Source organism: Chaetura pelagica, unplaced genomic scaffold (genome assembly GCF_000747805.2).
Source record: "Chaetura pelagica isolate M959 unplaced genomic scaffold, ChaPel_1.0 scaffold90, whole genome shotgun sequence".
Taxonomy (NCBI): domain Eukaryota; kingdom Metazoa; phylum Chordata; class Aves; order Apodiformes; family Apodidae; genus Chaetura; species Chaetura pelagica.
This window is the reverse complement of record NW_009953496.1, coordinates 12,600,198-12,622,757: the sequence shown is the minus strand read 5'-3', so window position 1 is coordinate 12,622,757 and position 22,560 is coordinate 12,600,198. Positions and strand designations below refer to the sequence as shown.

General features: G+C 37.1%; 1 protein-coding gene across 1 annotated transcript in view; it reads left to right on the top strand.

The window, feature by feature from the left end:
• TPO (thyroid peroxidase) overlaps window positions 1-15,083 on the top strand; it is a 41,488-nt gene extending 26,405 nt beyond the window's left edge. Inside the window, exons 8-13 of the mRNA XM_009999250.1 lie at window positions 5,880-6,138; window positions 6,672-6,842; window positions 8,125-8,362; window positions 10,888-11,096; window positions 11,617-11,787; window positions 14,995-15,083. Of these exons, the coding sequence (XP_009997552.1) occupies window positions 5,880-6,138; window positions 6,672-6,842; window positions 8,125-8,362; window positions 10,888-11,096; window positions 11,617-11,787; window positions 14,995-15,083 (1,137 nt within the window). The remainder of the gene's footprint in view (window positions 1-5,879; window positions 6,139-6,671; window positions 6,843-8,124; window positions 8,363-10,887; window positions 11,097-11,616; window positions 11,788-14,994) is intronic.
• The last annotated feature ends 7,477 nt before the right edge of the window (window positions 15,084-22,560 follow it).

Sequence of the window (22,560 nt, the reverse complement as noted above, 5' to 3'; positions counted from 1 at the left end):
GTTGCAGTGAATATCTGAGAAAAGAATCAATAACAAAACTTCAACTCTGTGATTGTCTTTGGGGATGATGTTACCTTTTACTTGCTACCTAATTCTGCACTTCAAATTTGGCATGTATGAATTTTATCCTGTTTTCCACTTCTCTGAATGCAACTTCCTTGTGCCTTGGCAATTTCTAGTCTGTTTCATCTTTCTGCATGCTTCTCTGGTGTATAATTTTTCTATCAAAGAAGCCTTTTTCAGATGCATTTATTTCTAGGGTTTTTTTGGTAAAGGAGACAAAAATAATGTCTCTGTATTTCCATAGTGTTCAAAATGCTTACTTTCTCAAAGAAATTATATAAATTAATTACTTTCCTGTCTAAAAAGCACCTCAGTGATGTATTAATGCATCAATTTCAAGGCCTGTTCTTCATAGGAAATAGGAGGAAAAATAAATACAGGACAATATAGAAGAAAAGAGTCCATAAAAATGTTTGTATTAGACTTGAGAGTAGGAAAATCAATTTCTATTCAGTATTTTTCCTTTTTCTTCCAGGGCTTTAACTTCTCTTTTTCCTCACTATTCTGATATTCACTGTGATCTGCTTTGGGTCCTGCAGACTTCCACAATCATAAACAAAACAAAATTAAAACATTCAACCAGATTTCTCTTACACAAAATGTAATCTGCTTGCCTACAGTGGTAGAGGCAGTTAAATCTGATTGGCAACAGGACCAAGGTGCTAGCCCAATAGACAGGAGGATGTTGTGGCTTCCTGTCATAAGGTCCAGTCAGTACAAGACCAAGCACATATGCCCTGTAGGCATGCGAGTGCACACAGGGAGGCTCTACAGAGGGATCTGGACAGGCTGGACTGATGGGCTAAGCATGAGTTTCAATGAGGCCAAATGTTGGGTCCGCCACTTTGACTACAACAACCCCCAGCAGTGCTGCAGGCTTGGGGAGGAGTGGCTGGAGAGCTGCCTAGCAGAGAGGGACCTGGGGGTGTTGATTGACAGCTGGCTGAACAGAAGCCAGCAGTGTGCCCATGTGGCCAAGAAGATCAACAGCATCCTGGCAGGATATAGTTTGACAGGAATAGTTTGACCAGCAGGACCAGGGAGGTGATCTTACCCCTGTACATGGCACTGGTGACACTGTACCTTGAGTACTGTGTTCAGTTTTGGGCTGCTCACTACAGAAAGGACACTGAGGAGCTGAAACATATCCAGAGAAGGGCAATGAAGATGATGAAGGGTTTGGAGCATGTCTTATGAGGAGCAGCTGAGGAAGGGAGTTGTTTAGCCTAGAGAAAAGGAGGCAAAGGACCAACCTTATTGCTCTCCTCAACTACCTGAAAGGAGGTTGTAAAGGGTTGGAGGCTGATCTATTCAATGAAGTTACAAGTGATAGGACAAGAGGTAATGGCCTCAAGTTATGCCAGAGAAGGTTAGATTGGATGTTAGGAAGATTTTCTTCACTGAAGGGGTTATCAGACATTAGAACAGGCTGTCCAGGGCAGTGGTGGAGTCACCATCCCTGAAGGTATTTAAGAGTCCTGTAGATGTAATACTTAGGGATATGGTTTAGCTAAGAACTTGTCAAAGTTAGGTTGATGGTTGGACTTGGCGATCTTTAAGGTCTCTTCCAACCAAGGTAATTCTCTGGTTCTGTGATTCTGTGATCAGCTAACTTTTCACACCCAGATAACTCCTTTTATCCTCTTTTCCCTTTATTTTCCTGTTATTTTTCCCCTGTTCCTCCTGACCTCTCCTTTTCCCCACCTTTAATCCTTTCCCTGAAAGTCCCCCCATGTCACCTCCTCCCTGCTCCCCACCATGAGTTGTACCCCTTAGCCAACTGCATCTTTAGCTTGTGTGACATCTGGGGAACAGTTTCTTCCATTGGCACATCTTGTCACATTTCAAAACCAGGCTTGGAATCTGGCTGTTCTTTTTGCTGGCCTCAGGGACTGAATGATCCCATGAGCCCTTTTTCGATTATTTGATTACTCATGTTGCTCTGCCTGAAGTTTCTCCTCTGATCTTTACCAGGGCCTTTGTGTTTGTGGAGATTCACCTTTAAACAGACAGCGTTAAAACAGTGATTCAGTCTGTCTGCTATAATACATAATACTGGATGAGCAATATCAGCAACAGAATAAACTGAAGGCTGGGGGACTTCCATATGCTTTCTGATTCCTGAAAAAGGGATTTTTTGTAACAGAAGGAGAATTTTTTTGAGATATATTGGGGAAAGATGAAGGAAAATTTCATTATTCTGATAAAACACCCTTTCTTCTGCCACAATTCATAGTCACCAGAATATGTTAAGAAACCACTTACATTCTCTGGAATGTTTTACTTTGCACTTGAAGCCAGATAACTGAAAAAAAAAAAGTAACATTATTTAATTGTATTTAGTCTGTCCTTTTGAAAAATTTACCTTTTTTAATATATATTTTTTGTTTACATTTACGATGTCAGCTCCACTGCTGTAAATGTGTTGTTTGCACTAAAATAATGGCACTGGCAAGTCAGAATTGTTAGTACTTGCTAGAAGAAATGTTCAAATCCAAAAGTAGGCCTCTGTGCTTTTATACATTTCTCATTTAGGTCCGGTAACATTATGGCCTGAAAGAAAACATTTTGTGCAAGGCAAAACGCTGCTCATTATCTCTACCAGTATCACAAACTAATGAGATTTGCCTATGGCTCATTAGAAATGTATTTGAGTCATACCTAGCTAATGACAGTTCCAGTTGAAGTTACCTTGAGACTTCAAAATTTAGTATCAACTGCCACACATTTCTGAAATTCCCTATTTTTTTAATTAATACTTTCAAACTTAATATTTTCCTCTGGGCATGTTATTATAAAGAATTGAACGAAAAAGCTTCTCGTCTTTCTAGAATAAGGAGAATGAAAAAAGTCTCTCTCTAGACCTTACTTTTCCTCTTAGATTTTTTTATTTTTATTTTTCACAGCCTTTTGTGCAAAAAGACATTTTTTCATTGTTATTTAGTAACTGAAATGAAACTATTTGCTTGTTTTGCTTATTCCTATTTTGACCTGAGAAAACAGAATTCCTCTTTTAAAACTATTAGGAAGAAAATAGCTTAAATTTGTTCTTTAAATGGAGAGTTTAGACAAAACAGGGAAAAATGCTCAATTTTGCAACTGCTACTCTCTTAACATTAATATTTTGTACATATATGGTTTGTAGGATGTATTTCCATGTACATGTGCTGTTCTTTCCAAAGACCGTTTCCCCTGATGTGCCATTTGGATTGTGAAAGCCAGATGATGTGGCACTAGTAAAAGTGAAACAGGAGTTTTGAAGATCAATCTGAGTAAAATTCTCTTTGATTTCTTATGGTACCAAAGAAACATCTCTGAATTTATGGTGTTATGGCCAGTCAATTCCAGTTGTAGTTGACAACCACCTATAGTTTTCAGTGTGTATATAGGTGTATTTTTCACTTCTTGCTACATCTGCTTGTGTTGTCTGAGCATCTTGCATCACTACCTTTCTTCCCTGATCCAAGGCACAGGTTGAAAGTGTGCGTCTTCTAAGGCTGAACTGCCATGAAATAGAAATATTGAGATTACTGGTTGCAATTAATTTATTCATGAGGTTCCAGTGCAGCTTGAAGTTGACGCTGTGAGGTGATGAATGTCTCCTAAGAGGAGCTCAGATTACCACTAATCTCATGAACATCACAAGTTATTGAGACCACCATGTACCCTGCAGGTTCAGACTCATATCCACATACATCCCTTATGATGCTGCAAACACCTGAAAATTAACTTATTCATAAGTAAACTCAAGGAGAGTAAATGGTGGAGCAGTTCATCATACTTATTTGCAGTGTCTTTTCCCTATAGTCCCTTTCTGGCTCTGATTTCATTGTTGTATTTTTAGACAAGCACATCCCTTTGTTTCCACAGAAGAACCTCAGTTGTTGAAGGAACACTGTATTGAAGGAAAGATTTATGCTTATTTATGCCATATATGAAAGGAAATAAATCTTTCAAATCACTCTTTCAGAACTGAGAGGGCATGCAAAAGGAATTTTAACAAAATAATTTTGATGTTTGTCAGCTGTACAGCTACTTTAAAATTTAGAAATACATCAGTTACGAGAACTTGTAGCAAGCCTCTCCTTGACTTCATGCAGGCAAATTGAGTCAAGGTATGTTCCGTTCAGACATGACAAAAAGACTGGATTCTACTTGCTGATGTTCTTTAGATATACTTCCCTGTCAGACTCTGTTCTGGCAGTATCAGCTTCTGCTGCATTAGTAACAACTTAGTATGTATTGTCTAAAAATCACGTATGCTTGATGGAGCCCTATTTAGCCATGCAAAGGTTCCATCAAATAGATGCCTCTCCTGGCTCAGCACAAGCATACAACTTCTTTTTACCTTTTTGCCTTTTAATTTTCATTTCCTTAGATGGCAGCCCTTCTTTCCCCACCAAGGAAACAAGAAATTAAGGTTTTACCTTTGGAGCAAATTAAAGTTCTGGATGACGTTTCCCCTTAGGGAATCTGGTCTTTATGAGCAGCTTAGCTTGGGATTTCATTCACAATGTGCCAAAAAATTAGTCATAACAGGATGTCTCTGTCCATGGTTAACCTAGTATTAATGTATTTACTTGTAAAAACTGACTCTAAACCTAAAATTAGAAAGGAATGTTGTACTACAAAACCTTTGTGAAGGTAGCCAAAAGTTAACTCTTTAAATGACAGTGTAAATATTCATTTCTAGCAATTATTTCATTTTCTTTATATGTTGTATTAAAGGAGCTGCAAAAGGAATTCCAACTATTGTCTTTCAAATATTTTGTTCACTTTGTGATCTAACCTGAAAATGTAAAGTTAATGCCTCTGCCTTCCGAGAGAAGACAGTGAATCCTGGAGGAGTTTGCTTGGCTCTGTGCTGTGCCTGAAATAAAGACAGAAGTTTTTCATAAGGCCATTTCATGCCAAATAGCTTTTCAATATGCACTATATCAAGCTCAAAATACATTTTCTGTATATTTTATTGCACATTATATTGAATCTATAAGGTATTTTATTGAGTTAATTATGCTTCATATTCATCCCATTATGCTTCATTGAGTTCAGCATAATCTTTAGCCTATAATGCACTTTCATTTTATTTGGTGCATTAAATCGTTCTCCCCTGTTTTTTTGGCCATGATTACTCATGGGCTTTTTCAATGCAACTGTAATGCTATTACATAATAAAACTATTTGACAGAAGGTGTTTATCAGCTTTTTTATTTTTGAAGTGTGTTTTTTAGGAGTCTATTAATTGGCTTGAGTTTAGCATAAAATGTCCACGATGGCATGCTGGGCACCAGCATTTGAAAGCCTAGTCAATATATCAAATATTCAGTGAAGAGGATTTGTGTCACAAATACATGTCTGAAAATAAAATCTGTTCATATCCACAACCATTATTGAATTAGTTTCTAGTAATTCATGCTTACCTTGCATTTTAAGGGCATTATAATTTACACCATCACAACCAGGGTTTCAAATCTCAGCACACCTCTGGTAGAGCTGGATTACCCCCATGGACTGGAAGTGAGCAACAGTGGTAATTTCAACTCAGAAGGCTTTGGTCTAGCATTTGTGGTAGGAGCTAAAAGGGGCCTGGCTTGTTGCACTGCACTGAGCTGAGCAGAACCAGTGCTCCTCTCTACTCATTTGTCTCCTTAGTGCCAAAATAAGAATGAAATTGTTTACCAGCTAACACTGCTCTTAGCCTTGCCAAATGCCTGGGGGTAGAGGAGTGAAGAAAAAGGCATTTAGTATGTGGGAATCATGACTATTCATCTGTAAAAACACTGAATGATAAATTGTTTCTTTTTCTTTTCTTTCAGATTATTACTTTAAGAGATTACATTCCCAAAATTATTGGTCCAGATGCTTTTAATCTGTATATTGGCCTTTATACAGGTTATGATCCCACAATGAATCCTACAGTTTCTAACATATTTTCAACAGCTGCTTTTCGTTTTGGTCATGCAACAATCCAACCAACAGTAAGACGACTGGATGCACACTATTTAGATGATCCACAACTCCCAGATCTTCATTTGCATGAAGTTTTTTTTAGTCCCTGGAGGCTGATTAAAGAAGGTATGATTTTATTTAAACTGTTTGGTTTTGTTGTGTTTTTTTCCAGAATATTGTAACTTTTTTTCAAAGTAACTTGTTTTGAATTAGAACTAGGAACATTTATTTAATTACATCCCCGATTTAAGTTGTTAGATGGGCTCCAGAGTATTAACATTAGCTAGAACAATTATTCTGAGTTAAATAGCTCTCTAAATCAGACAAAAGCTATTATCCAGTTTAAACTGGTCTGGTAGATTGAAAATAGATTGGTGATTGATAATTTAAGATGAAGATATTTCATATCTTTTTTTTAGGGGGGGGAAAGAATGTATTATCAGGTTGCAAATTTTCTTACACCTGAAAAAGCAGGTAGAGCCTTTTCATATCACTATTACTTCTGTTTCAACATAAAGTACATTTTTTGCTTATGTTTGAATGTCAAACTTGTGTCCAATATTTTTAAAACATATAAGCATACATGCATTCACATTTTTTAAGAAAGTTGTAATGTTTTATACATGTGCTGTAACATTGTATTATTTTTGTGTTTTAAGGAGGCTTGGATCCTTTACTAAGGGGTCTACTAGCACATTCAGCAAAACTGCAGGTGCAAGATCAACTACTAAATGAAGAATTAACAGAGAAACTGTTTGTGTTGTCCAATAAAGGTTCACTAGATTTAGCATCATTAAATTTACAACGTGGCCGTGATCATGGACTTCCAGGTCTACTGATTTTTCTTGAATTTTCTCTGTTGGTAACTGAACTATAGCTGCTGATATTTGAGATGTACTAGTAACCTTTTAAATAATAGCTTTAGTAATCAGAAAAGTCATTTAAGCCTCTTTGAAAATGGTAAGTGACTAATATTTCTAATTTTGATGGAAACAAAATATTCCCCAGCATTTGAAATTAAAATGATCTGTTCAAGCTGGAATCTGGAAGGACAGTATTATTGAGTGGATGGGTGTGCTTGATGTAGGTACTTGAGGCTTGCTCAGCTTCAGAGGAGTGGGATTTCTGCCTGCAGCAGCCACTTGCTATTGGCAGGCTGCCTCCACCCTATGGGACAGGTCAACTTAGACACAACCTCATTGGCTCAACGAACTGTAGAAGGTGTTGAGATGTCTCCAGAAGTGGTCTTCTTTAGGTGTACACCTCTTTTTGAGAAATGTTATATGTTTGTGCCTGTTTTTTTGCACTGGATTTCTTAATCTAGTCAGCCCAGAGTAAGACTGAACAAACAGTCAAGGAATGTTAGCCCATCAGGCCATGAGTATATCATATATATCATATATATATTCTGTGACTTGAGCTCATGTCCCACCCATGGAGGTAGGACTGAGTGATTGTCAAAGAGCTTTACGTCTCTGGGTGACAATCATGTCTGTTTCTCTCGTGCGACCCTGCAGATAGGAATACACAAGTTGTTGACCCTGGACAGTACAAATTAAGTCTTACTCCAGTCTGGAGTTTAAAGCTCTAGGCTACATGAGGGCAGAAATGCAGTTTTGATCCCTGGGACCAGAAATTGAAGTTTTATTAGGAGATAGGACGTGGTTAATACCAATGATGTAAAAGAAATACATTTCCAGAGAGCTGGACATGTGCCCTAGGACACTCTCCTTAGTAAGGTGCTTTAGTTACTAACTTAATTCAGGTTGCCCTTTGCCCACTCTTCACTTATGTATTCCTAGTCTGAAAATCTCAAGACACAGTACATGCTGCAATTACCTATTATCATATTTTCATTGCTTAAATATGGGATAATTGTTTTAAACTTTTGCTTTCCTTCATGCAAATGATGTAGGAATAGCATATTCTGTAGTTTCATATCCTGCAATAAATTTTCCTATCAAATTAACCAATAATAATGGGCCTATTTTTAAACATAACTGCCCATGGCTATGATTAAGGTTGTCAGAATCTAGTGCTTATAAATTTATTAATGTCATATATCATGCTTAACAGCCAAATCTAATCTTCCTTTTAACATAATATTTACAGGTTATAATGACTGGCGAGAATTCTGTGGCTTGCCAAAACTGGAAACTCAGACTGACCTGAACACAGTAATAACCAATCACAATGTCACAAAAAAAATACTGGAATTGTACCACAATCCTAGCAATATTGATGTTTGGCTTGGTGGTCTGGTTGAAGACTTTCTTCCAGGTGCTAGAACTGGTCCCCTGTTTGCATGTATAATTGGAAAGCAAATGAAAGCGCTAAGGGATGGTGACCGGTGAGTTTATTCATGCTGTTGAATCATTTGTGTAATATGCAGAAGTAATGCAGATTTTACAGATGTGAAGATGCTTCCCAGAACAGAAGACAAGATGACACCTAAACAGGTTTAGAACAAATAATTCCCTGCCACTTCCAGGTTTTAAAATTCACTCCAGATTTTTTGGGTGAACTTTTGCTTATTCGTCTTTGGTCTGTGTATAATTTCAATTCCAGATGACATGGAGATTGTTTCTGTGGTACTGAGATGTATCATAGAATGCCAGGTTGGAAGGGACCTCAAGGATCATCTGGTCCAAACTTTTTAGGTAATAGTATAGTTTATATGAATCCCTATGAATCTGAGACTTAAAACTGTAAAATGTGGGGGAATCTACCACTTCCCTTTGGAGACTATTCCAATGTTTGACTGTCCTCATAGTAAAAATTTACCTCTTGGGTTCAATCAGAATCTCCCCAGGAACAACTTGTGCCCATTACCCCTTGTCTTTTCCATGTGACTCATTGTAAATAAGGAGTCTCCATCTTCTTGGTAGCCACAATTTAAGTGCTGGAACATAGTAATAATGTCTCCCTGAAGCCTTCTTTTCTCAAGGCTGAACAGATGGTTTTCAGCTTTGAGAAAAGCAAGCTTAGGGGAGATGCCCGCCTTTATGCTGCCAGGGGAAATCCAGTGTCACCAGTGGTTATTTGTGCCAGGGGCAGCTAAATTCTGTATGGGCGGATGTAGTACTGTGCAGGTTTTAGCTAACCCTGAGGCCTGCTCTGTGCTCAGGGTCCTTAACTGGAATAACCTCAACATTTTCTGTGACAAGAGCGAAGTCAGAAGGGATAGCCAGAGAGTTGTAATTCAGTCTTCCTAAAGGGGAAAATAAAACCACCACATACCTGGTTTTATGTGAACTGGGACTACAGTGTTCACAGAATTGCGTCATTGGACACAGCATAATATGTCTTCTCACACAAGCCAGCACAACTGCCACCAGGATCTTATGCCAGTTCAACCCTCCACACCAGAAAGGCAGGAGGAATGCAGTTTCAGGTCACAAAGGGTGTAAGATGCAGTTTATATCTTACTTCTGCTTTTAAAGCCATGATAAAACCAACCTTTTTGTTTTTTTAAATTTCCGTCATATACTTGTGGCAGTCATTTTGAAGCTCATGAGAAGACTAACTTTAAACTGCTCACACAATGCTAGAGTGTTTTAAGTACACCTGGTCCTAAGCTCCTCCCATAAATCACTGTTTTGAAAAGAAACCATTATGTAAATAAGCATCCAGGGCAGAATTTTAATCTGAACTTTAAAAAATGTTAATTAATTAGCTCACAGGTAAAAGTGATGCTAATTATAAAGGTGGTATCTTATTAGTACAATCTCTCTACTCAACAAACATTTGACTCAGTTGTGTTAAAAGTGTGGTTGAAAGTCTTCTGAATTGTACAGGCATACTTGACCCTATCTGGAGAAGAATAAGCTATCAAGGCCCTTCCAGCCTTGTTTCCGTTATTCAGTGCCTTATGATATTTCTTGTTATTCATGTCTTATGGTACTGCTAGCATTCATTAAATGTAAACATAATTTAACACTAACTTCCTTGAGAACAAGGGAGTTCTAATAATAAAAGAATTACCCAAGTTTCTTCTACAAAATTTGTGTGATCTAACTTACATATGAAATGGTATTGTAAATAATACTATGATAAGGAATTATGTAAGAGAAGTTAGAAATGTGTAAAAACATGCTACAGTTGTTATACAGTAACTAGAAGAATGGAGAAGTCTAAACATTTAATGTGGTGCCTTTTTAGGGTATTGGGTTTATTTATATCTGAACTAGTTACACTACATGCTTACTAAATACCCTAACTGACGTGCCAGTAAGTAGGGATTTAAAAACATCTCTTCTAATGTACTTGTTTAAGTCCAGAAATCAACGCTAAGTGGAATTTTTGACTGACTGAACTCCATCCTGATAGCCTTAAAATCTTTAGTCAGTAATCTGCAAAACATGAAGGGATTTCTTTTTCCAATGTACTAATTTCAAGCACTGTGTTAACATCAAGCCAAATTACCTGAAACAAATTGTTTCTATTCCATCAACTTTGACTTTCTTTTTACTGTTTTTTCCACTCAGAATCTTCCTGTGATCTCAGGATTTGCAGTAGTTGGGCAAAAATTCTGAATCTGACTTTGTAATTCTTTGGATAAGTAGAATAGATTTTAATGTACATTAAAAGGGAAAGCAGGGTGTGTAGGAGAGTTGAGTGGAGCTAAGTCTCTGATGGTTTTGATCATGGGAATGGGCCTGGGAACAGTCACTGAGGTTTCATTCTCACACTAGCCTTTTTGTGGCTTTCAAGTTGTGTATGTAAGTCTGCAGATCATGGTGCTTACTTTTATTATTGTTGTGTCTACCTACTCTTTGCTGCAACTCTTTAGGCTTCTACATAGGGTACTGTGAAAGTAAGAATAAGCAACGCTTTGAATTTGATCATTTGCAAATGTTTTATCAATCTTTCCAGATTTTGGTGGGAAAATGATAATGTTTTCACAGAAGCTCAAAAGCACGAACTCAAAAAACACTCATTGTCCCGCGTGATTTGTGACAATACAGGGATCTCTGAGGTGCCAGCAGATGCCTTTCAACTTGGGAAGTTTCCACAGGATTTCAAGCATTGTGACAATATACCTGGGATTAATTTAGAAGCTTGGAAAGAATTATATCAGGAAGGTAATCTGGTAAAAACCATTCTTTTCTAATGAAAGGTGTGAGTAATCAACAGCTAGAGCACTGATCTTGGTTGTGGGAGGTCTTGAGTGACTGTTCTGTTGCAAATCTTTAGTAGATCTTTAGATCTAATCTTAGAAATGTGATCTAGGTCTCTTCTCCTTTCTCAGCTTCCTCTGTAAAAAATGTACTGTTCACCAGCTTCATTCTGATAACATGAATGGCTTGTGAGATATCCAGACGTTATGGCAACTGGGGCAGGAGTTCTTAGAAAGACAGAAAATTTGAAATAAGAACTGTGCAGAACATACTGTTAGAAGATAATGCTAATTTTACAAGGATTGTAAATCAAAACTTGAGGTACTCCATATAAACTCTTGTCCAGAAATTAACAATTAAATTCTTAAAACATGTGAGTAATTTCACTTAAGTTAATTTATAGCAGTTATGGAGAATAATGTCCATTTTCAAGGTTAAAGTGGTAGTTTTTTAAGAGCTTGTAATACAGTATTTTTATTTGTAGAGGAAATATGTGGAACACCAAAGAGTGTGGAAAATGGTGATTTTGTACAATGTTCAGAATTTGGAAAATCTACAGTGACTTATTCCTGTCATTATGGATTTCAGTTACAAGGAGAAGAGCAACTAACCTGCACAAGTACAGGATGGAACTTTGAGGCTCCTATTTGCATAGGTATCTGTTTTTTCGTGTTGTTCCTGAATTTTCTAAAAAAACAAAATCCACTACAGCTCATCAGAATTTAACTACCTCCTGTGCGCTCTTGTAGTCAACCTTATGGATTTGTAGCTACTCTAATTCGATAACACAAAATTCTCCTTACTTCAGAATTGCTGTCTCAGTCTCTACCCATCCTGATCCAGTAATCAGGTTGAAGGTAAGTAAATGTTACAAAAAATTGGTAATTAAGCAAAAATTAATCTATTAACAATGAGTAGGGAAAAAACGCAAGTGACAAATATACATTGGTTCTTCCAACATTCAACATGACAGCAAGATAGTTGTCACATTCCTAGCATTGTTTCATTGAATGTCCTAGATACAAAATGAGCACCACTAGTCAATGTATCATCCTACTAAGCTAAACAAAAGTGAGAAAGAAAACAATACTGTGAAGTGAATAAGTGAAATTAAGCAAATTAGGTCTCACTTCAGTTCCAGCTTCCCAAAATAATTGTGAAAAGGTTTGCCAGAAGAGAATTACTTCTGCAAGTATAAAAGTAGATCAGGTGAAAAAAACAGTAAAAAGGTATTGTCTTTTGACATTTCATGCATGTTTTCAGATAAATACTTTTTGGTTATTTTAATATTTTTTTTTCTTCTCCCTTCCTTTTGCCTTATTTTTACCATTGAACAGAATAGAATAGGAAGAAAAGGAATGTGACAAATATTCAATTAAAAGACCTTAATTCCTCACAGCTCTGAAAGACAAATTCTCTCTCTTCACATTTCAAATGTGTGCTTTTAATGGTGGGTGTGTATCTATGTATTTATGTTTTATTAGATATATTTGTGTATATAAATATAAATACACGTAAACACTCAAACTGCTCAGCTTTATAAGAGTATGAAAGAAAATGAAACCTGAAAAGGCCATAGTCAGGAATATATTATGAACAGTGGTAAATTAATTTGAATTCACGTGCTGAAGCTGATCTGCAATAAAGTTGGCTTATCAGTATTTCTAAGACAGCAGAATAGAAAGATATTCATTCTATTTGTATACCTGGTATGGAAAAAGTCAAATGAAATTTGCAGCCTTTCCCTTTATTCAAATCCTATTTATCAACTGAATTCTACCCACATAAATGCCATATAAATAAAACTGCTAAATGAATTATATTAAAATACTTTCAATAGATTAACGTTCTGGCAGCAAACTGAATAATTAAGTTACATGAATGAATCATTCCTTGTCCTAGTTCCTTTTAATATGTTCAGGAATGTAAACAAAAGACTGTATATCTGCCATAAGAAAACAAGCTGCTGCATATATTAAACAAGCCATGCCTTTATTAGAAGAAAACCATAAAGAACCACTTATGCAGATGCCACTTGAGTTTTACAGTAGAAAGCACTTTGCTCCATGCATGTCTGTGCAATGTGTTCTCATTCTTTTAAATTATCAGAAAATTAGGAATAAGTCAAGCAATATAATGAGGAGGATAGAGCTTAACATTTCTGCAGATGTTTTCAAATTATATGCTGCTCTGGAAAAGGAAGAGTGGCCTGCTGGCAAAAGCATAGGAATCTGGGAGCTTTAATTCCTGCTTACTAACTCTGTCTTTCACAAAATTATTTCTATTGATTCAGGAAGTCACTTAATGCTAGACTATGCTAGCCCTTCCTTTATATCATTATCTTACTCTTTATACATAACTCTCTTTACTTAAGTAAAGTACTGCTCTCTTTGTGTAGCAGGGCAGGCTAGTAAGATCTGACATGCACTATTTCGTGGTGGAAAAAAAAGTTAGCTTTTTAACAGGTAGCATGAATAAGCTGAAATAGCATTTGAATTACAGTGCAGGCAAAGCCTGTGCAGGTGCCTGTGCCTCCCAGATGATGGTGAAGCCTCTGGGAGTTAACCCAAAATGTAGTCTTGAAGGGATTAATATTTATTCAGGAATGTTTATTCTGAACAACAGATTATTTTTCTCCTTCAGAGAGGTTGTATGAGAGGTAGTGTTTCTTAAAGGTTTTGACATTTAAGTTTATGCCTTGCATGATTAGTCTTTTGACTGTCTCATTTGATGGTTAGCTTTGGATACAGCTACTGCATTGCATTAAAATTTAAGATAGGATTAGGCTTGATCCTAATTCCACTGAGAGAATTCCCTAAGTAATCTGAGTGATAATGCTGAGCTAAATCAGTAAGTAATTCCTACAGGGTTGGCTTCTGATACTGATCTAAAAGAGCTACTTAGCCTAAAGGGACTGATCAAACATTGTAGTAGGAAAGAGAAAGGAATATAAACAAAAAGAGAAGACAGTCAAGGCTGAGGTAGTTGCCCCTATATGGGCTTGCAGTGCTTCCCAGGACCATGGGTTAGAGACATTGAACAAGCTGGCAAGTATAATACAAGATTAATGTGAAACTGTATAAAACAGCAACTGAATCAACTCTTGCAAGTAAATATTACACAAACAGAGGAAAGATGCAGAAATATTGAAAAGACTCCATTCTTTCCCTCACTGAGGCCTTTCTATTGTGCAGGCCATACCAACTCCCATTTCACCACAAAATATGTGAGAGACATGTTCTTAATGGCTGCAAGGACAGTGTGTTTATGTACTTTTTTCAATGTTTAATTGTTTATCTGCTCATCATTCTGTCAGGAAATTGTCATTTCACAGAATTTATATGGCATGTAGAAACAACTGTCTTTGCAGTGATATCACAAATCACCATTGTAAATTTTGTATTCAAAGCTAACTTGAGTCCTTGGCTCCTCAAAATCATGCCTTGAAGTGTATAGAATTATGTCAGTGTTATTATTTTCACTACCTCTGTAGAACACATTATGGAAAAAGTTTAGACAGGAACTCAAAGTCTTAAGACATAAACACATGCAAGAAAAACCCTGAAGTTTACAGTCTACATTTTTGAAAATTCAGCCAATTGCCACTTGTAGCTTTTGGTGGATTTCTGAAACAGCACGTTTTCATTCCATCATTTCCAGCTTAAAGAAAAAAAAAGCCCAAACCAAAACCAACCCAAATTCAAACTAAACCAAAACCATCTTTCTGCTTTAAACAGTATCCATGTGTCATGGACAATGTGCAATATGTTTCATTTATGAATACTTGTAGAAGGTGTGTATGAGAAGGTAGCAATCCTTTAATTTATAATGATTACTGATCAATGTGTATTGATTTTTGCAGATATTAATGAATGTGAAAATGAAATAAATCCACCATGCTTTCCTTCTGCTAAATGCATTAACACAAAAGGCAGCTACAAATGTCTCTGAAGACAGAAGAACATGCACCGGTAATGCATGTGAATCTACTGTCCATTTAAAATGTCTATGTTCTGTGATTAAATATGGAGAAAAGAAACAGGTTTCTAGCTGGGTTTTACATTGTTTCTCTGTACATACTCGTGCATTTTTCATTGTCATTTCTCATATTGTTTCAATTGAGAAAGCAGTAGTTAATGATCTACTTGATAGTAGATTACTCCCAAAAATATTTTTATTGATAAGTGAAAGAAGAATTTTGCCAATAATTCACTGTGTTCTGGCTTGTTTAATTTCCATATTAAGAAGACATATGACAAACTTATACATAACATCTTCTCTGTGTTTTTACTTCAGCTGATATGTTTCTATCAAAGTCATTGGGTGTTTTTTGGATCTGTTTTTACTGCATTTTTAAGGATGTCACTCATAAGGCCCAGCTAATTTCACCATATATTTAGAATGAGGTTTTGAGCTTTGGCAAAAAAGGCAACACAATGCTTTTCCATACCAAAAAGCTGATTATAATAAATGAGCAGCTGAAATTTAGCAGTAATAAGAATCTGGGGATCTGTAGTATAGAGGGATTTAAAATTATGAGAGCACTTCACATTATTATGAGCATTTCAATCTTCAAAACCAAAGCACTCTTAAAATTTTGAAGAGCTCTAGTAATGCTAACTATTCAATACTGCAAATCTATATGACCTTCAATCCTGTTTTTATTGATGGAATTCATCAGTAGGCTCAAGGCTTTCTTTTCTGAGTTTCAATAGTGGTTTTGACTCAAATGGCAACTTTTATAGGGTAACTTTATTCAGGAAGTTGATTCACTGAGTTGCCTCAAATGGAAGTTGCTCAGCCATTACCACTTTGGTCCATTGTTTATATGTGTTAGAAGTTTAAATAAAATTATGGACAGAAAAGTTACATCTTTCTATCTGTGCATACTCTAAACATGATAAAATTACTGTCATATTGACCCACAGTGAAGCTATTTAAAATGTGTGTACAGTGCCTCCAAGATGAAGTAGCCTCAAACTAATAATTTGTGAGCAATAAGCCAACAGGCAGAAACTTTTCAGGTTAAAATGTGTTATATGATTAAATAATTGTGTGTTCCTACCCTTAGGACATCAGAAATAAGCTTGCTTTCATAAATCCTAATTTCTTTGATGTGATCTCAAATTTAAAAGGAATCTTGATTGTCACGATCTGCAACCTATTATATCTCCTTTTTGGAGTGTATTCAACTTGTCAGGATCTGCTGAAAGGTCCGCACGTGGCGCTCGCCTCTCACAGAAGGTCAGTGGCTTCGGCACTGAATTTTTGAGTGAGTAACTTGCTCAGTACTTACTAATATTTCCAAGAACAGCAGCCAATCCCCAATTAGAATTTACGAATGCACGGTTTATTGTGGGGAGAACAAAACAATTTGGGGCAGGAGGTTCAAAAGGGGTAATTAAAGCACATACAAGCTGTGAAATATCTTTTAAGCATCAAATAACAAGAACTTATGTCTTAATACTTATATATGGGTACACCTTAGTTACACACCTTATTTACTTATTTTTGAGGGAAGGAGGAGGAGGGATATGCCCGACACTTGTCCCGTATAGGGTCGCAGTTTGAGTGCAGGTAAGACAGGATTGTGCCTTCCCCTGCAACCCAGTTAGGACCAGGGGTGGCAGGAATTAGTCTCACCACACATATTCAGCAGCAGATGGGTTCCTGAGCATGGTAGCTGCAGGCAACGCAGGCAGGCTGGCAGGAAAAGCTGCAGCGATGGGACGGGATGAGCTGGGTTAAGCCAGGTCTGGCTGGAGCGAACTGGAACCGGGCGAGAGCCGGGACTAGGCGAGCCGGGACTTGGGCTGCAGCCGGGGAGCTCAGGCTGGCAGGCACTCCAAGGTGCAGGTCACCCCCCGCAAAGCAAGCAACAAAAGCAGCTGGAGAGGTGGCAGCAAGCGGCTTCGGCAAGCAGCGGCAGCGGCAGGAGCGGCTTCGGGATCGCGCCAAGAAGCGAGGAGCGGCACCTTCAGTGTCTGCGGAACAGCACGCCGAAAACGAGGAGAACAAGCGAGGGAAAAGCGCGCCGCGCTGTCTCTTTATAGGTTTCCTTTGCTCCCGATTGGCCAGTTTCATATTTCCGGGCTTTTCAGCCAATCAGCCGGGACCTTGTCCCGCCCTTGCAGCCATTCTTCCAGCCATGGCCCCTCTCTCGCAGCAGCTGCCCCCTCGGGGCATCAGGGAAGGCAGCCAGGAGAGGGTTCAGCGCCATCTTTAAGTCAGTTATGTCTGCTGACCTAAAGGACATTTCTTGTTCGTGTGAGGAGATACCTGATCCTTCACACTTTATATATTTAGCCATATTAAAAAAGAATTAAAAAACAAAAAACAAACAAACAAACAAACAAAAAACTCCCCCAAAAAACCAACAAACTCAAACCAAACCAACAAACAAATATAAGACATGAAAAACTTAAAACAAGTATATTAAAAATAGTTTCGACCAACAAACAAGCATGTGTTTATGTAATGGATGGATGAGGATTATCTAAGGGCTCATGGGAAACTTGTAATTCAATAAGCAATGCAATTTGGACCTTACTTTTTAAATTACATTATAAATCCATGAAAGCCATCCTTGTGCTAAAATTCTGAAACTTTAATGAGATCTTTGAGTGCTATTACAATAAGAATACATTATGCATCAAAGGGATAAAACCCAAAGACCCTATTGTGTGAGTGCCCTCAGTCTTCCTGCTGTCCATGTTGTGGACAGAAAAAGAACAATATTGTGCTTTTATCTTGTAAACAGAGTAGAGATTTAATTCTGTCATTATAAGTGCCACAAGGAATTAACATGAATGAGTGAGTAGGTTTAAAATTAAAGATCAGTATAAGTAAGCATAAAGGAATCTTCTCTTCATTTCTGTAGTGTGGGTGAGCAGGTTAATATTACCACCGACACTTAGTACTGCAACAAATAAAATTTCAAACTGGAAAGAAACTTATTCACTCTACCATGTTGTTTCCCTCAGTGTTAACAATTACTTGTCTGTTTCAATGCTTATGTTAATGTATATTCATGTACATTCAGTCCCTCTCTTGCTTTTTAAAGATACACAATCCCACTCACTAGGACGTTATTTCACTTGCAAATTCTACATTTTTTAATGAAGCCCATTAGTCTCAACATTCTGGAAACCTTGGTCTGGAAACCTCAGTTTTCCTCCCACTCAGTTTCATTCAGCTGTTGCTAACAGTTGGTCAACGGATGATACAACTTCTACTGTTGTCCCTTCAGTAGCTGTCCTCTTCTGTATTCATGACAGCTTTTAGCCTTGAGATTATACTGTATCTGTTTTTCTTTATAATTTTTGTTTACATTTGATTTATGGCTTCTTAATATTACAGCTTAAGAACTGACCATAGATATTTTCGATATCCAGCTTAACCAATTTGTATGGTGCACATATTAAAAAACCCACAACTGATTTCACTCCCTTTGGCTTGATCAGAGGACAACTCCCACTAATAAATTATCTTTAACTGTTAAGGATGTTGTTTCACATAAAATATTTTCAGTGTAAATCTGAATGCAAATAAGACATATTGATTAATTTGGTTAAAAATAAAAAGCAGTGATAGTGAGGCCCTGTTCTGGTTATACATTTCATAGTTTCTTGTGAATAAGTGTAGCAAATGATCCATTTTGGGAAAAGGTGGTCACAAATACTTTCAATGAATGGGTTTACCTAGTCTATTTAAAATTTCTGATAAAATTGTCAACAAAAGTGTCAGTATATTGGTTTGCATGTTCTCACTTTTAATTTCGTTCACACTGAATGGGGGTTGGACTAGATGATCTTTCAAGGTACCTTCCAAGCCCTAGGATTCTGTGATTCTGTGTAAGAAACCCAGCTGCCAAACAGCTTGAAAATTGCATTTCATTACTATATAATTTAATTGTAAGGAATGATGTCCAGAAACCAGAAGAAATTTGCTTTGTGCACTGAATAGTACCTGAATAAGGACTCAATGACTTGAGGCATCTCTCACCATTCCTTGCCACAGTAGTAGTCCAGGCTCCATTGATTTTTTTTCCCCAGGTACACGAAACACAATGTAAGGTTCTCCATAAGCTGACAGGGTACAGCCATGCTGTGATCAACCTGAAGTTACACTCCCAAAGCCTTCTACCTGGAGTGTGTCCTTTTGTTTCTACAGATTCCATGCAAAGTTGATTTCAGGCTTCCTATTAACTTTAACCATTTTGCTCTAAGCTTTGCCTTGAATATTAAATTATTGTTTGATGTTCTCACAAACAAGGGCAAAGGCAGTAGAGACCTGGCCACATGTCATGATCCTTCAGCAAGAATGCTTTCTGGTGTGGAGCATGCAAGGACAATAACTGCTCTTGCCAACAAGTAATCTACAGTGGCAGCAGATTTTGTCACTAGCCCAATCTGAAGGCACTGCTGAGCATCAGTATCTATTTAGACTGAATTTTTTCTCTCTCTTCTGCCTGGGTACCTGGGTGAGTCTGAGGCAGAACCGGTTATCCCCATTGTTATATAAATATGATTCATTTCATTACTACATTGAGTTTGAAAGTACTACTCCAGTTGTAAATTTAACCAATATTTTATCTTATTTATTTAATATTGAATAATTTATTTTCTTCTGTGTAGAATTTCTCCCCTTGATTCTTTCTCTGCATAGTCAAGTAGTAGCAGACACGAAGTTACCAACTTTTGAACTTCTGAGATATTTCTTTTTTTTCAGACTATGATGGTTAGACTTTGTAAAGCTTTATATTTGTTTATTCTAGAAAGCAACAGAAAACATTCAACATATTTTCAATTTTCATTGATCATGGTGGATTAAACTGAAATGGCATTGCAAATATTCAGTGAAGTTGTTCAGTTCAAGGGAGGGAAACAGTTTCTTTTGATATGTATTTTTAAATTAGATTCTGTCAAATTTTTGCTGTTTTTACACTTCTGCCTGAGTAATGCCAACAATACAAATTTGGGATTTGATAGATTAGGCCTTGGGCATCCCTCTCAGACTATGCTTTGCCAGTTATTTTTTGACCCATTGTATATTTTAAAAGAATCAAGTTATTGAGGTCTGTAGATGAGATTGTGTCATCTGACTTTAAGGGGATGGACAGATTCTTTTGGGGATCCTCAGCAGAATGATGACAGCACTAAGTTGTGGTTACAGTGAAAGCTTTCTTTGTCTGACAGAGCATTATAATTAGCATAGCATAGAATTTTATAATAGCACAGAATTTTTATAAACAGAATCAGCATGCATAGCATGGTTTTATAAGTAGTGTAGCACAGAACCTTATAGCACAACTCAGTTTGTGGTTCCTAATAACATGGGACCCTCTGCAAACCAGGCCAAATCTTAATACTTGGCTTGCCATAAAAAATGTAACAATCCTAATCTAGAGTCAAAAAGCAGGTAAAAGAATATGAGTCGATCATTCGGTCCTTGGAGAAAACAAACAAAGGTGGAGTCATCCCTGTCCATAAAGGATTACAGGTCTTGTTTTCCAGCAGCAGTTCCAGTCCAAGTCCCTCTCAGGAGTTGTAATTGCTAGGTTTTGTAGACAGTGGTCTGTGGGCTGCTACCCTTCCCTGTCCTGTGATGGGGTCGTCACAACCTCAATGGGCAAGTGCCTGGGACCTTCGCAGCTGGTAAGGAAGGATGAAGTCAACCTGAAATCCAGGAACCTTGAGATCAATAGGGAGGGTGAGAAGAATTCTGCCTGGTCCACAGAATCTTCAAGACCTGATGAGGAGGGAAAAGGGGCTGAGTAACAGAGAATGGCAATTTGCCTTAAATAATGGTGTTACTTATGTTAACCATATGGCCAGGGGTGGGGAACAAGGAGTACCAGTCACAGATCAGGAGGAATAACCATGGCAGTAACATTTGCGGCACTGAATCATCTCTGATGAAGTATTAGTTAATCTGTGCAACTCTGGAAAGCACTATTGACTGCTCTTTCTAAGAGTTCTTTTCCTTTTTTCGTACTGAAGGTTTGTGTTATCCCAGCTCAAAAAAGTTTAGTCTCAGGATTCTTCACAGCCATTCAACCCAAAACATTGTCATTGGCTTCCTAATTTTAATTTGCTTTAATTTTTCTTTTGAATTTTTTTACAATGACAAATAGTAAACTTTGGATAAGTATTCTTACCTTATTGCCTGCTTTAAGTGCTGTGTCAAAAGTATGTTAGTCCTGAAAATTATATTCCTTTAAACTTTGCTGGAATTTTAATATTGGACAAACTTTCTTCTCTGTGCTACAAGAAGCAGAATTCTGTAAGTAGTGACTCACCACAGCAGGTGCTGTATCTGCAAAGTCATTGGGTACTCTCAGCACTGCATCTTTCAGGGGTAAGAAAAACAGCTAAAAACATGACTTATGACATTTTTAAATTAGAAGAAAATTTCAAAATTAGAAGAAAAATTATTTGAGAAAATTTTGCTATTAATGTTGATTTTTTACCCTAGATTCTGTGTTATTGAGATATTTTAAAAAATTGTATTTTGACATTCAGAATGTTTTGTCCTGTGGATGGATTCTTGTCTTTGTAAACATTTAACTGAGAAACTAAGATGAATACTGAGCTATATTCAGGAGAAGGTAAAGAGAGTATATTGAAACAAGCGTGCAGCACTTCAATTTAATTATGTATTAAACTCAAGCCACAATTTTATTCCACTAATGACTGAGATGTGTAAAAGCAAAATGAAGTGCTTGAATTAAAACAGAATAGATGGTTCTTGCAATCTTTAGCAGATATATTCTTTTCTGACGTGTCCCCTTGTATTACATTGTTACATTGAAAAATAAAACTATATAATGATTTTATTATTATTCATGGCAGGTTTTTTTTTGGCGTTTCAGCATACATAAGGAAAGTTTTATACATTTATAGTAAGTTGAATGACAAAGCGAAGTTACCAGTATCATAATTTTTTTTAATCTCCTGTAGGGTTTTTGGTGCAAAGCTAATGAGGAATTAACATTCACAAGCAGCAAATGAACTTGGTGTACCTCTCTTCAGAAGTCTGTTGGTCACACAGTTATATCCTTTGAATATTGAAATTCAAAATGAACTGGCAATCAGACTTCCCAGGTTGGAAGGTGACCTTTATTTTATGTGGTGTGCTACATGGCACTGGAAGCATACACACTGCTGAGCTGACAGATGTCTGCCCACTCACTCACAAGACAGCAAACCAATTTCACTAGGATACAAATGGCAGCTGAAGATGCATTGCATACCCATCACTGCAGGGGCAAAAATTCCACACTCCAGGAAAGCTTTGTCACTTTATCACCATGTACCTGTTTGTACTTGATCGTACTTCTGTTTGCATCAGAAGGACAGCACCACAGAGTGAAAAAGATGTTCTGGCATTTTAAACAGCAAAACAATTTTGTTGGGATGGGCTTCTG